Source organism: Lepidochelys kempii, chromosome 6 (genome assembly GCF_965140265.1).
Source record: "Lepidochelys kempii isolate rLepKem1 chromosome 6, rLepKem1.hap2, whole genome shotgun sequence".
Lineage (NCBI taxonomy): Eukaryota > Metazoa > Chordata > Testudines > Cheloniidae > Lepidochelys > Lepidochelys kempii.
The window spans coordinates 71,780,829-71,795,908 of record NC_133261.1 but is presented as its reverse complement, the minus strand read 5'-3'; the positions used below and the strand labels follow the sequence as shown (position 1 = coordinate 71,795,908).

Genomic DNA, 15,080 nt, shown 5'->3' with positions numbered 1-15,080 from the left:
AAAGTAGGTGCTAGAAGGAATTTCACAAGACTCAGGGTACATCTGCACTGCCATGTAAGTTAGTGGGACTCAAGTCAGCGGACTCTGGGTTTGAGAACTCAGGGCTTGAGCATATACAGTGATTGCCAAACAGGGCCGGCCCACAACATTTTGGCACCTGAGGCAGGGAGCTCAAATGACAGCCCCATGCCCCCTTGCTTGGGCCAAAACTTTGAAAGGTCTCAATTCTGCCTTCTTCTTTTTCTACTCCTCTCATGGTACTGCTCTGCTACCTACCCCAATAAAGGAGAACTAACAACTTAAAAGGCTTTGTTCAAAAATTTTAGGTAACACTTAACTTTCAAATGCCTGAACAGCAAATGTAACTTTTCTTGTCTGCATAGTAAACACTGGCATTTTTATCTGTTTGAATAATCAAAGTGGTGGTTTCTTGACTGAAAAGATTTGAACTGCCTCCCGAAGGTCCACAGTCTGGGCCAGCTCATGCTTTATTGAGATGGTTGCAAGGCCGACCAGCCTCTCCTGTGTCATTGTGGAGCATAGATGTGTTTTTATTAACTTCAGCTTGGAGAAGCTGCGTTCTCCACTGGCAACTGTTACAGGAAGTGTTAGAAGTATGCGCAGAGCAACAAAAGCATTTGGAAAGAGAGTGGTCATCTTATTTGTGCACATATATTCCAGTACGGCCTTTGGAGTTGATCTTGCTGAATTGTATCTTGAAAGGGCTTTCAGTTCATCACATAAGTCACTCGCATCAATATCGCGCATGTCATCATGTGTCAACACTGTCTCTAGGGCCCTGCATTGCTGGTGTAGGTCTTCTTCAGGTATAGTGAGGAGTTTTGGAATATCATACAACATCCCAAATACACCGCTGTGTTCCTTGAGCTGCAAGTTCTTCAACTGACTGTATTGCACAATCTAGCACCTGGTTAAAGAATTCAACTTTGAATTGTTGTTTGGGGTCTCTTATGGGATTATCCCATGCCTCGTAATCAAAATGTCTTCTTTTTTGGTGACTCTTGTATCCTCGAATGGGTGGGAAAATAGTTTCAGTGTGAAGTTCCTCTGCCAACTTCTGTGCACTCTTCAGAACATTTTGAAATCCCTCATCTGACCAGTAAGACTGTAGGTGTGACTTTGCTTTGTCCAGTTGTTCCATTTCTCCAGATATATCAAGGTCAACACCTTGGAGTTTCTTGCTTACAACATTTATTTCAAACAGTATGTCATACCACAACACAAAGCCACACAGAAATTTGAAGTTATGTACGTTTCTGGTGATTCCAATTCCCTCTGCCACTGTTCTCCCACGAACAGTTCCTGTCATAGCATTATCCTCCATAATGGCAACTATGGCATCATCCATCTTCCCAATTTGGTGTTTGATAGGCTTTTTCACCTCCACTCGACTTTCCCATCGTGTGGCACTCACTGGTTTCAGTGTCAGAGAGGATGTTCCCAGATGTTGCTTCAAAATCTGCCATTGATGAGTTGATGCAGAGAAAAATACATAGATGCTTTGAATTACATTAAAAAATTCAGCAGCCTCACTCGAAGCTGATGCTGCATCACTGACCACCAAGTTCAATGAATGAGAACTGCATGGGACCAAAAAAGCTCGAGGGTTTAACTCTTGGATCCGTGTCTGTACTCCTCTGTTCTTTCCTCTCATGTTGGCACCATTATCGTAGCCCTGCCCTCTCATGTCAGCTATCGCAATTCCCGTATCTTCCAGCTTTTTAAGAAGCACATTTGTCATACCAGCTCCTGTAGTATCATCAATGTCAATAAATTCTAGAAAATGCTCTCTGACAGTCACCATTGCAGGGACATTTTCACTAGGTTCTGTTGTTGTTACAAAACTCACCATTAAAGCCATTTGTTCCGTATGGCTGATGTCAGGTGTGCAGTCCAGAATAACAGAGTAATAACTTGCTGACTTCAGATCTGCCACAATCTTCTGTTTGACTTTTGTTGCCAGTAACTGTATGATCTCATTTTGAATTGTTTTTCCAAGGTAATGGTGTGTGTACATTTCTTGGGTGGTGACTCTTCTTACATGCTCCTGGAGTACAGCATCAAACTCAGCCATCAGCTCCACAATTTTAAGGAAGTTTCCATTATTTGGCACATACCGCTGATGTGAAGTGCCATGCAGTGCTAGGTTTTGGGTAGCAAGCATTCTCACAATGGCAATGAGTCTTTTCAGAACATTTTGCCAGTGAAGAGACTCTGATGCAATCTTCTCTTGATGCTAATCATCTCTGGTGGCCTTTAACCTTAGTCTCATCTCAAGCTCTTTCCACCTATGGAATGCTCTCTGGTGATTTGCTGCCTTCTCATGGCATGCCAGATTTCTAGCCAGATTTTTCCAGCCCTTTATTCTTGTAGCACCCATTGTGGCTGGAACATTAGACTGGAAGAGTTTGCAACAAAAACAGTATGCAGCATTCTGGGTATTTCAGTACATTAAAACTTCCCCAAGGCACAAAGTCTTTGCCCTTGGATTAGGTAAAACGCTGCCACCACCAAGTGATTTAAACAAAGAACAGGGAAAGGACCACTTGGAGTTCCTATTTCCCCAAAATATCCCCCCAAGCCTTTACACGTGCTTTCCTGGGGAGGTTTGAGAATAAACAAGATGAGCACAAACCCCTTCAATTTTTAAGACCCAAAAACCCAATCAGATTCTTAAAAATCAGAACTTTATTAGAAGAACAAAAAAAGATAAGAGAACAACTTCGTAAGATCAGAATGGAAGATAATCTTACAGGCAGTCAGATTCAAAACATAGAGAATCCCTCTAGGCAAAACCTAAAATTACAAAAAGACACAAAAACAGGAATACACATTTCCTCCAGCACAACAAATTTACAAGCCAAAATAAAGAAAACCTAATGCATTTTCTAGCTAGGTTAATTACTAACTTTACAGGAGTTGGAGGGCTTGCATCCTTGATCTGTTCCTGGCAAAGGTATCACACAGCCAGACAAAAGCCTTCCCCCCCCTCCAGATTTGAAAGTATCTTGTCCCCTCATTGGTCATTTTGGGTCAGGTGCCAGCTAAATTACCTTAGTTTCTTAACCCTTTACAGGTGAAAGGATTTTGCCTCTGGCCAGGAGAGATTTTATAGCACTGTATACAGAAAGGTGGTTACCCTTCCCTTTATATTTATGACACCTGCACTCTGACTAACTAGCTTCCTGTGCTTTCTTTCTTTTTCTGAATGCTGCCCCAGAGGAGTGTTTTCTTCTTTCATTCATGACTGCTGTTCTGTGCCAGCTATAGTGGCTCTCAACACTCAGTTGAAGGGGACACATAAGCAGGCTGGTAGCAGGGCCTGAGTGAGGGAAGATATCAGCTTCTTAAGGTCCTAACTGGCTCCTACTACTTCAGTTGACTGCCTGTTCTCCTCAAGTGGGTTCAGGGAAGCAGCGGGAAACAGGAAGCTCCCTGAGAAGCTGGTGTTAATCAGTCCAGGCTCCTGGGGGTGCTAGAGAGGTACATTAGAGGCTCCTCCTCCTCTCTCTTCCTGCAGCTCCTGCTGCTTTCTGTTATTCCCTCTCACCTTTTCTCCTGCCTGCCTGTTACGTCTCTTGTGCCCTCCTTCCTCCAGCACAGTGCTCCACCATCTCTGTGCACCTAGAGCAGAGAGAATACATATGCACCAGCAGCAGACACAATTTTCCACACTCTGGGTCCTAGTGGCACCCCTCCCGCCTAGTCTGGCACCTGCGGCGGCCGCCTCAGTTCACCTCATGGGAAGGCCAGCCCTGTTGCCAAATTTAGGTTAAGAATTTTTTAACCTGCGCCCAAACCTTAAGCTCTGGAATCCACATTGGAGTATGCAGACATGAATCCAACCAACTGTATCTCAGGCTTCCTAGCACCTTCCCAAAATGTGAGGCGCTGGCGGGCAGCTCGGCAGTGTTTTCTGACCCACCAAAGGTACCTGACAGAGATAATGACAGAGCAGGAGGAGGAGGAGGACACAGACATGGAAGACTTGAACTGGCTGATGCTGCTCATGACACTCGGTATAGCCACTGATATCCCCTCCATAGACCAGCACTTCTAAAGCAAGGCAACAAGAACAAACTGTTAGGGTCACATCATCATGGAGACCTGGGATGACCAGCAGTGGGTCCAGAACTTTCACACAAAGAAAACTGTATTTCTGGAGCTTTCTGAGCAGCTTGCCCTGACCCAACAGTGTAAAGATACATGCGTGAGGCTGGCCATGCCTGTCCACAAGCAGCTTGCTATAATCATCTGGAAGATGGCTACCCCATCCCGCTACAAGTCAGTGGCCAATCAGTTTGGTATTGGAAAGTCGACTATGGGTAAGTGGCAGTGGAGATTTCTGAGGCAATCGGGTGTGTGGTTTACCACAAGTTGGTAGGTATAAAAGATATTCCTGAGGTAATTGCTGGCTTTGAGAGAATGGGGTTTCCAAACTGTGCCAGGCACACTGATGGGACCCGTGTACCCATAGTTCGCCCTCATCATGGAGCACATGAGTACATAAACCACAAAGGGTACTACTCCATTGTTATGTGGGCCCTCATGGTCCACAGAGGTTGATTTGTCAATGTCAGTATTGGCTACACTGGAAAAGTTTATGATGTCAGGGTTTTTTGCTGATTGAGAGAGTCTATATTCATGGACAAGCTGGGACATTACTCCCACCACAACATTATTGTATATGAAGTTCCATCCCCACTGTTATTCTGGGAAATGCCATGTACCCACTTTTGCCTTGGCTGATGAAACCATACCCTGATCTCAGATGCCCTGGCAAAAGAAGGTTTAATTACATTCTTAGCAGGTGTAGAATGGTGGCTGAATGTGTATATGGCAGACTGAAATCCCGCTGGCGATATCTACAGACCCATTTGGACGCCAGTGTCGTCAATGCTGTCTGCATTTCTGTGGCTTGCTGCGCTCTTCACGATCGTTGTGAAGCCAGCGGTGAGCCATTTGCCCCTGAATGAACCTATGACTGCAAGGCCCCCTGAACTGGTACACTCAGCCAGAGAGTGCATCAAACACAGCTAGAGCTGGATGCACCCCGGCAACAAAAGTCAGGGACGCTTTGTGCTTCCACATTCCATGGGCCAGCTGAAGAGGGAGAATAGTACCTCTACGTGCTTGTTGGGGAGGGGGCATTGATTGCCCTGCATTGTACTTTTGAATGACATAACTGTTTATGTAATGGGGTGGTGTGGAGAAACCACTATGGATTGATGTAAATAGATGCTGTATGTATATAGCTGTAGTGAGACATGGGTTTTGCATACAACGTCCCACTTGTCCCTGCTCCTCTGTTTATCTTTATTATTTGAAATACGCATTATCTCATGTGTTGCAATGATGGCAATAAATATTCTTTATGAAAAAAAAAAACCTTTATTTTTACACAGTTAGTGGAAAAGTCCAATATTAAACCACTGCCTGGCAGGCTAGCTGCCATTAGCCCGCTATAACACCAGCAACACCAAAAGCTTTAAAAGTATCCAAGAGCATCAACTTGTGCAAACAGTGAAATGATGTACAAGACACCCTATACACACACTGTTGTGTTTCCCGCCCACCGTTCTCCTTTCACGTTTGCCATTCACTTGGTGCCGGGGCAGGGACGTGGAGGTGTCCATGGGGGAGGGGTTCAGCACTGAAGACTGCATGGGGCACATTTGTCCATCCCAGCCACTGATAGGGCCCAAATGCATGGCCTACCCAGCCATGGAATTGTCCAGGCTGTTCCTGAATGCAGGCCAGGGTACCACGGAGGGCACGCAAGCCCTTGGAGCCTTTACGTTTGCAGCCATTCGAGACAGCTGCTGCTCAAACAATTCTCTCTGTTGTGCTCCATTGTCCTCCCTTCACCGCCTTTCCTGTTCCAGGAACTGTGAAGCATATGCCTGCTCCTGCACCACTACCCTGTCCTCAAGCTGCGCAGCCAGAGTGAGCCTTCCCGCTTGCCTTTCAGCTTGTCTTTCCTCTTGGAATAGGATGAGACTCAGAAGGTTACTGTCTCAAATAGCTGAGTGCAGGAGCCCAGAAAAAATCATCTTGGAATTTCAAAGACAGAAAATGTTCCTTATTGAACTTCAGTGTATTGGCAGAGGGCTGCTTCACACCACTGACGCTCCATAGACACGGCTGGGCAAGCCCCCACACTCCGTCCTTGCTCTATAGCGGGAGTGCTGGGCGGGCAGGTGAAGGGGGGCAAGTCCCTGTGCCCTGACCCTGCTTCCTGGCAGGAGTGCCAGGCAGAGGGGCAGAGCAGGGAAGCTGCGGCCCCCTAACCCTACTCCGTGGCAGGAGCACCAAGGAGCGAGGGGACTGCAGGTGGAAGGGGTGGGGAGGGTCCCCCACTTGTCCTGGCCCAGGGCCCCACTAAACTGTAATCTGCCTCTGCTTCCCAGTAAAAACTCACTTTTACATGCTTGTTTTACTGTTTGTATTTCCTGGTCTCCATTTGAAATTCCACAGGGTCGGGGAGGGGGGATGCAAGGCACTGACGTGCAATCCACCATTAGCAGATATACGCTGCTTCCCAGGGTTTGCATTGGTTCATAGAGCCGAAATCCCTCTCGTTCCTATATTAATAAATCCACATATAGACTCAGAAACTTACCAGGCTTCAGGGCAGCTTCTCCTTCTTCCATTTCTGCTGCTGGATCCACGGTGGGCTGTTCCTCTGGGCCGGGGGGGCATCAAAAAGCTCCTCTAAGTATGGCCCCAGGATGTGCTCAGTTGCTTCTGCAGCAAAGCCTCCTCTGGGGCTCATTTCATCAGCAGAGTTACTTCATTTGCCTCATTTGGTGCCTGCTGCTGGCTCCAATCAATTCCCATGCTGGCTACAGGGACCAGCAGGGCATCATCCCAGCTGACCAGGTCATTGTGCACCGCTCATTGCCCAGTGCTCAGTGCAATCCCTACACAGGGTCAAACTCATCATAAAATAGGTACAATGCTGGTGAGTTGCCAGAGGCGCATTTGTGATGCCTGGTTTTCCGGTATTTGGTCTTAATCCACTTAATCCATTCCCTGCACTGATCACCGCTTTGGTAAATTTCCAGCGCCGCCAGCTTCTTTGCTGTTTGCTGGTATGCATGGTCACTTCTGATACTCTTACTAATAAAATTAATTGTTTGGTTAAACTCTCGTGGCCTCACACAATAGATTAACCAAAATTGATCTGTGCTCCGGTAACCACAATGCAGCATGCTTTGTAAAGGACTTCTTCTGGTCAGTATCCATGGCAAACACTGCAGGTTCTCCAAAGGTTTGTTTGCAGATTGGCTGTCAGAATAAAATGCTGAGCTGTTGTATTAGAACAAGGTGGGGTGCTTCCTTTTCCCTGGAGTCGACTGATGATTCTTGGGAGAGAGAGGACAAATGAAGTCTGCGCATAGTGTTGTGGATACTTTTGGTGGACTCCAAGAACCTGAGTCCAGGGCAGTTGCATCTACACTGCAAAATGATAGGGCTCGAACCCTGGGTCCTGCTTTGACTTGGGCTTAGACCCTCTACTCTCACAGGCTCCTAGGACCCTGGATCCAAGCCTGAGAGATTTGAGTGTCAATGGAAGAGGGCTTAAGGCTTGAACCTGAGTCAGAACCTGGGCTTACATTGCAACATAGACATACCCTCAGTAGCTGGATCTGGACTCAATCATATACCTACATGGCTCCTGCTGTTTTGCAGTTATTGTTCAGAGTTCTGGGTGCTGGTTGTAACCACTTTGTTCCTCTCCTCAGAGTTCCCTAAAGGAGATGAGGAAAAATGAGCCTGATTTACATTTGTAATAAGGTCCCTTTACACCACTATGGAAGCCTAATGGGGCCTTAAAGTGGATGTAAATTACATTTTTATCAATTTGGTCCCTTTACACTGCCAGTGGTTGTCATAATTTCCTCCTGGAAGCATTCTGATCTCAGTTACTCTAGATTTACACTGATGTAATTCCATTGAAATCACTGGAGTTACTCTGAGTTTACACCAGAGTGAGATGAGAATCTATGAAATTAGAATCTAGCCCCATGAGTCTAACTGTATGGGGCTCAGCCTCAAAGGAAACCACAAAGACCTCTAAAAATGACCTAAAATAGCTCTTCTGTGCCTAAAAATGAACGACTTTAAAGTCAAACCTCAGCCTTGCAAAGTTAAAAGCAAATGCTGCTGTCCCACCGGGAAAAGGGCAAACTCTACTTGCAAATGGCATAAAGCTCCCATTTCTAGCTCTGCAGGGTCATGAAGTATTGGACCTTAAACTCATCACTGGTCCAGAATTGAATCTTGCCTGTTGTGGGCCTCACACAATCAATATTAGGGGGAAACATCACATTTAGGGGGAGAAGGAGGCAATTTTTCTCTGATAGGCTGCTTTAAAACTGTTGGAAGCTGTGAAGAAGTTTGGAATGTTAGAGGTGGCCCCTTGGGAGATGGATTAGTTCCATTTTGCATCAGTGGGGGAAAAGCAGAGAGATGGTATATGTATCTTGGTGTGTTTCACTGTTTTTATTGCTACAACACTCTTACTACAAAGTGGGGCCAAAGGGCATCAGTAGCAAGAGGGAGGCCAGTACAGAGATATTCCTCAACCGTACACATCAGGTGTAAGGCTCTTGCTGAGTGTGCTCCTCCCAGCCCATACACTGGAGCCAGCCGGTGCTGGAACTCTCGCTGCTGCTGCTCTTTATAAAGAGACCGCTCAGTTGCTACAGTTTCTGGCTACTTGGCTTGATTTGTTTCTTATTACAGCCCAGCACAGCATGACATGCAACAGCTTCATTGCAACATCATCAGGGTGAGGATGCTAATCCTGTCCTCTCAGGGAACACAGGTGGGAGTGTACAAGAGTAAATTCTTTTATTTGTGATCTGTGTCCTGCCTTTTGAGCCCTCAAAGCAGGGGGATCTGCTGGATTTTAACTATTCACATATACACCATTAGCTACATAGCTTAAACCCTTTTTTTGGCTTCTTGCCAATATTGTTTTCAGCTTGTTACCATGCCACCTGGAACTGTGATTCTGTCAGAACTGAAAGTAAACATGGTATAATCTAGGCAGTTTCTGGATGGGAGACCTCCAAGACAATGCTACAGCACACATGGTGTTGATAATTTGGTAGGTGTCGCTCTTAAGAACATAAGAATGGCCATACTGGGTCAGACCAAAGGTCCATCCAGCCCAGTATCCTGTCTACCGACAGTGGCCAATGCCAGGTGCCCCAGAGGGAGTGAACCTAACAGGTAATGGTCAAGTGGTCTCTCTCCTGCCATCCATCTTCATCCTCTGATAAACAGAGGCTAGGGACACCATTCCTTGCCCATCCTGGTTAATAGCCATTAATGGACTTAACCTCCATGAATTTATCCAGTTCTCTTTTAAACCCTGTTATAATCTGAGCCTTCACAATCTCCTCAGGCAAGGAGTTCCACAGGTTGACTGTGTGCTGAGTGAAGAAGAATTCCTTTTATTTGTTTTAAACCTGCTGCCCATCAATTTCATTTGGTGGCCCCTAGTTCTTATATTATGGGAACATGTAAATAACTTTTCCTTATTCACTTTCTCCACACCATTCATGATTTTATATACCTCTATCATATCCCCCCTTAGTCTCCTCTTTTCCAAGCTGAAAAGTCCTAGCCTCTTTAATCTCTCCTCATATGGGACCTGTTCCAAACTCATTTTAGTTGCCCTTTTCTGAACCTTTCTAATACCAGTATATCTTTTTTGAGATGAGGGGACCACATCTGTACGCAGTATTCAAGATGTGGGCGTACCACGGATTTATATAAGGGCAATAAGATATTCTCCGTTTTATTCTCTATCCCTTTTTTAATGGCAGGTTTCAGAATAACAGCCGTGTTAATCTGTATTCGCAAAAAGAAGAGGAGTACTTGTGGCACTTTAGAGACTAACCAATTTATTTGAGCATAAGCTTTCGTGAGCTACAACTCACTTAGGGCCTAATAACATCAGCCACACTATCAGAGGCTCGTTCACCTGCACATCCACCAATGTGATATATGCCATCATGTGCCAGCAATGCCCCTCTGCCATGTACATTGGTCAAACTGGACAGTCTCTACGTAAAAGAATAAATGGACACAAATCAGATGTCAAGAATTATAACATTCATAAACCAGTCAGAGAACACTTCAATCTCTCTGGTCATGCGATTACAGACATGAAAGTTGCGATATTACAACAAAATAACTTCAAAACCAGACTCCAGCGAGAGACTGTTGAATTGGAATTCATTTGCAAATTGGATACAATTAACTTAGGCTTGGATAGAGACTGGGAGTGGCTAAGTCATTATGCAAGGTAACCTATTTCCCCTTGTTTTTTCTTACCTCCCCCCCCCCCGACGTTCTTGTTAAACCCTGGATTTGTGCTGGAAATGGCCCACCTTGATTATCATACACATTGTAAGGAGAGTGATCACTTTAGATAAGCTATTAGCAGGAGAGTGGGGTGGAGGGAGGTATTTTTTCATGCTTTGGGTGTATAAAAAGATCTTCTACACTTTCCACAGTATGCATCCGATGAAGTGAGCTGTAGCTCACGAAAGCTTATGCTCAAATAAATTGGTTAGTCTCTAAGGTGCCACAAGTACTCCCTTTTTTAATGATTTCTAACATCCCGTTTGATTTTTTGACTGCCACTGCACACTGTGTGGACGTCTTCAGAGAACTATCCACGATGACTCCAAGATCTTTCTCCTGATTAGTTGTAGCTAAATTAGCCCCCATCATATTGTACGTATAGTTGGGGTTATTTTTTTCCAGTGTGCATTACTCTACATTTATCCACATTAAATTTCATTTGCCATTTTGTTGCCCGATCACTTAGTTTTGTGAGATCTTTTTGAAGTTCTTCACAGTCTGCTTTGGTCTTAACTATCTTGAACAGTTTAGTATCATCTGCAAACTTTGCCACCTCACTGTTTACCCCTTTCTCCAGATCATTTATGATATTACCTGTGAGTCAGCTCCGGGCTGCTGGAGGCACAGGACCTGGTTCTGGTTTACATTCCTCTGGCTTCATGCTGCTCTGGCAGTCCTCTGCCAACTCTGGGGCATGGCCAGAATGAGTGGGTGGAAAACCACTAAAGAAGAGTGCTCCCAAGGCTTCTCAGCAACGGAGCGCGGATTCAGAAATTCAGCAGTTGCAGAATGCAAGGGCCAAGACAGCAGCCAAATTGTCTTCTCATTCATACACTGTGCAACCCTATCAATTTCAGTGGGATTGCACAGAATGTACATGAAGGCAGAGGTTGGACTATGTGTCCTTATGGGGTGTAACAGAGAGTAAGTGCCTTGTGTGGGCTATCGGATCTGGGGCCCAAGCACAGAGGAGTGAGCAGGTATTGTGCCTCTGCTTATCCTCACCCCTGAGCACATGGGCGAGGTGAGAATGGGTGAAGCATTGACTCTGCCCCTCAATACATGAGGATAGTACAAGGACACAATGAGACAATATTGGTCGGCATGATCGACACTGGCCTCAGCACACTGGCAGCCTAACCATTGTCATGTTTTTTGTAGGTATCGCAGCACAGTAAAGTTTCAAGGAAGAGTTTGAAGGAGGATAATGAGGTCGCTTTGCAGGTGGTTACAGAGAGCACCTCCCAGGCATGAGGGTCAACAGGGGAGGAAGCACAAAAGGTGCTTGTTTGAAATTTAACAAATGGCAGATAGAGGCTGGCTCTTGGGCTGGTCAGAGGCAGGAGATGACTTTTCCATACTGAATAAGAGATGATAGGTAGGGTGGGAACAGTGCTTAATATGTGCCAGGGCTGAGCACCGGCACCTCTAGGCTTGGCAATTCATAGCCCCGGTGCCTCTGGGCTTGGCAGTTCATAGCCCCGGTGTCTCTGGGCTTGCTGCATCAGTTGTGAATGTAAAAAAATTGCTTGAGCCCTGGCACCTCTTTCATTACAAATTAAACACTACGTGGGATGTTGTCATGAAGGGCCTGAAAGCGAAGACAAGCAGCTTACATTTGATACAAAAGAGAAGAGGGAGTCCATGAAGGGATACAAAGAGAGGGGTGACATGGTCAAAGAGACAGGATAGGAAATTATCTTTGCCTTCTGAATGGATATGAAGAGGGCACAATTGCCTTTGTCAGAGAAAAGGATGTGGCAGTAATTGGGATGCGAGATGATGAGAAGACTGGATGAGAGTTTTAGCTGTGTGTATGGATAGGAATGGCCATATCTTAGAGATGTTAAGCAGAAAGAATCTACAAACCTGGATATGAGGACCTAGACAGAAGTCTGAATCAAAGATGACATCTGGGTTATGGGCATGAGTGACAGGAAGAATGGTGGTGTGAAAGGAGGTAGCAGAGAGAATTTTGGAAGAAAGATCTGTTTTAGCCATATTGGGCCTGAGCTGACGGCTAGACATCCACAAGGAGATGTCAGAGAGACAGGCTGCAATTTTAGTTTGACCAGAAGGAGAGAGGTCTGGAGTAGATTTGCTGTTGGTACAGGCCAGCACCATGTTACTCCCATTGTGGAGCAAGGAGAGAAAAGGGAAGGTGTTGTGCCTTGGAGAGACATTTCTGAGGCATAATGCCTTATGGGGCTACTCCTGTGACTGCAGTTTACACAGACCACACCTTACTGAGGGCTCTGCCTACAGGCCCAAGCTAGCCCTAAGGCATTCAGTGGCTAAGACAAACACAATCTTGAAGGTAAGAGTCATGTATTATGTAAAATGATGCCACTGACATAAATTACTCTTTCTCTCGCTTCTCAGCAACGCCCTGTCAAGCAGTCCTTGAGTGCCTCCATGTGCAGAGAATCCCACTGGAAATGCCTCCTCCTTTCCGTCCTTATGTATGGCTGCCTGGGTGCTGTGGCCTGGTGTCAGCTAGCCCGAGTCACCAAGCTCAGCTTTGATAGCTCCTTCAAAGGCAAGTCTATGATCTACCATGATAGCCCGTGCTCTGATGGCTATGTCTACATCCCCCTAGCCTTCCTCACCATACTGTATGTGGCCTACCTGGTGGAATGTTGGCACTGCCATGCCAAAAGTGAACTCCAGTACAAGGCGGATGTGGACAGCATCTATGACCGTATCAACCGCATGCAGCAGGCCACTCCCTGTATTTGGTGGAAGGCCATCAGCTACCACTTTGTGCGACGCACCCGGCAGGTGACCCGGTACCGCAATGGTGATGCCTATACCACCACACAGGTCTACCATGAGCGGGTCAACACACATGTGGCTGAAGCTGAGTTCGACTACTCTCACTGTGGATTCAAGGACATTTCCAAGGAGCTGCTAGGCCTGGAATGCTACACAGCCACAAAACTGAAGTTCACCAAGTGCTTCAGCTTTGCCAACACAGAGTCAGAGAACGCCTACCTGACCCAGAGGACTCACTTTTTCACAGAAATTGAGGGGCTGGATGACTACATGGAGGTCAGGGAAGGCATGCAGCTCAAAAACATAGACTTCAAAGAGCTTATGATGGCCTATGGGGACCCAGAGCATCTCCCATGGTATGTGTCCCACTACACTTTCTGGGTGGCAGCTGTCTTGATGATCTCCTGGCCACTGCGGGTGCTCATAGAGTATCGGACTGCGTATGTGCACTACCGCATTGAGAAGCTCCTAGGCCTAGAGTACACAGTGCCCGGCATAGCAGAGGAGCCCCTTTATAGGTATTGCATGCCCCGGGATAACACTCAGGACAGCACTGAGCTGGAATGGCACATCTGTACCAACCGACAGCTGATCCCCAGCTACTCGGAGGCCATGCTCCTGGACCTGACAGACTCCCCTGTGTACAACGGCTACTCCATGCGTGGGTACAGTGAAATAGCTCATGGCTGTGAGCGCTGCAATCAGGCCTCCAGCACCTCCTCCATCTTCTCCCGCTACGCCTTCCACAGTGGCAGCGGAAACTCACACCTCTCCCTCAACACCAGCCGCTTCTCTTTGTGCCGGGTTCATGGTTCTCACAGGACAGGCCTCTGGAGGAGTTGCAGCAGCAGCATTGCAGACCGTGGCTGCCAGGATGAACAGTGTTGCTCTTACTCTAGCCAGCTCGCCATCAATGAAAACCCACCCACCTACCAGGATGCCCGCTTTTTCCCAGTGTTAATTGTGCACAGATCTGAAGGGCACGAGGGAAGGCGCTTCTACATCCGGCGCTCATCCTGCCTGGAGACATCTCTGTGATCAGGCCTTATGGCTCTAGGCTCCTCCCTCCCCAGGACAGCTCCACTGCACTAGTGCTGTTTGACAGAGATGGTATCAGCAGGGAAACCGTTAACTTCAAGACTGTGCCACCACACACTGGCTCCACAGGGCAAACTCTCCAATTCTAATTCCCCTCCCTGCCAATGCAAGAAAATATGTCCACTCCGACAAGCAGCTACTCATTTCTCTTCCTGCCACTTTCCATTACTTCCCCATCATTAGGTGCCCCTCTATTTTTTCCTCTTTCCTACCCTTCTTCCACTCATCAGTCACCCTTTTCTTTCTTCCCGTTTCTGTCTCCCCTCTCATTCCCATCTCCAGCCTCCCCTCACATTTCAGTCATTATACTTTGCACCACAACAGCAATTTCCACCTGAGGATCTCAAAGCGCTTTGCGAACATTGATGCATTTAGCCTCCCAACTCTCTTGTAAGGCAGGAAACTGAGGCCCAGGGAGGTTAAGCGATTCACCCAAGATCACACAGCAGGTCAGCGGCAGAGCCAGAAGCAGAATTCAAATCTGCAGATTCCCAGTCACCTGCTGTTACCACCAGACCAGGTTTATCTTTCCCTCCTCCTTCTCTCATTTACTCCCTCCCTCTTTCACTTCCTCCTGTTCTTCTCTGTTCATGCCTGTCTTCCTTTATGGCTGTCTCAGTTCTGCTCCCTAAGTTCTCATCATTCCTTCCCAGGGTTTTAAAGAGTGCTGGATCTTGCCTAATCAAAGTTTCTTCCTTGCTTTCCGGGTACAGCCAGTTAGTACTAGTAAAAAATGGTATCTACAAGGCACAAATTTAATGGATTAAAGTTTAACACATTTGTATAAACTAAGGGCCTGA

The 15,080-nt window shown here is 46.5% G+C and overlaps 1 protein-coding gene across 1 annotated transcript in view; it reads left to right on the top strand.

Annotated features, from left to right (window-relative positions):
• Positions 1-14,862, top strand: part of LOC140913868 (transmembrane protein 151B-like) — a 35,620-nt gene extending 20,758 nt beyond the window's left edge. The window contains exon 2 of the mRNA XM_073350679.1: positions 12,790-14,862. Within this exon, the coding sequence (XP_073206780.1) occupies positions 12,790-14,220 (1,431 nt within the window). The 3' untranslated portion in view covers positions 14,221-14,862. The remainder of the gene's footprint in view (positions 1-12,789) is intronic.
• The last annotated feature ends 218 nt before the right edge of the window (positions 14,863-15,080 follow it).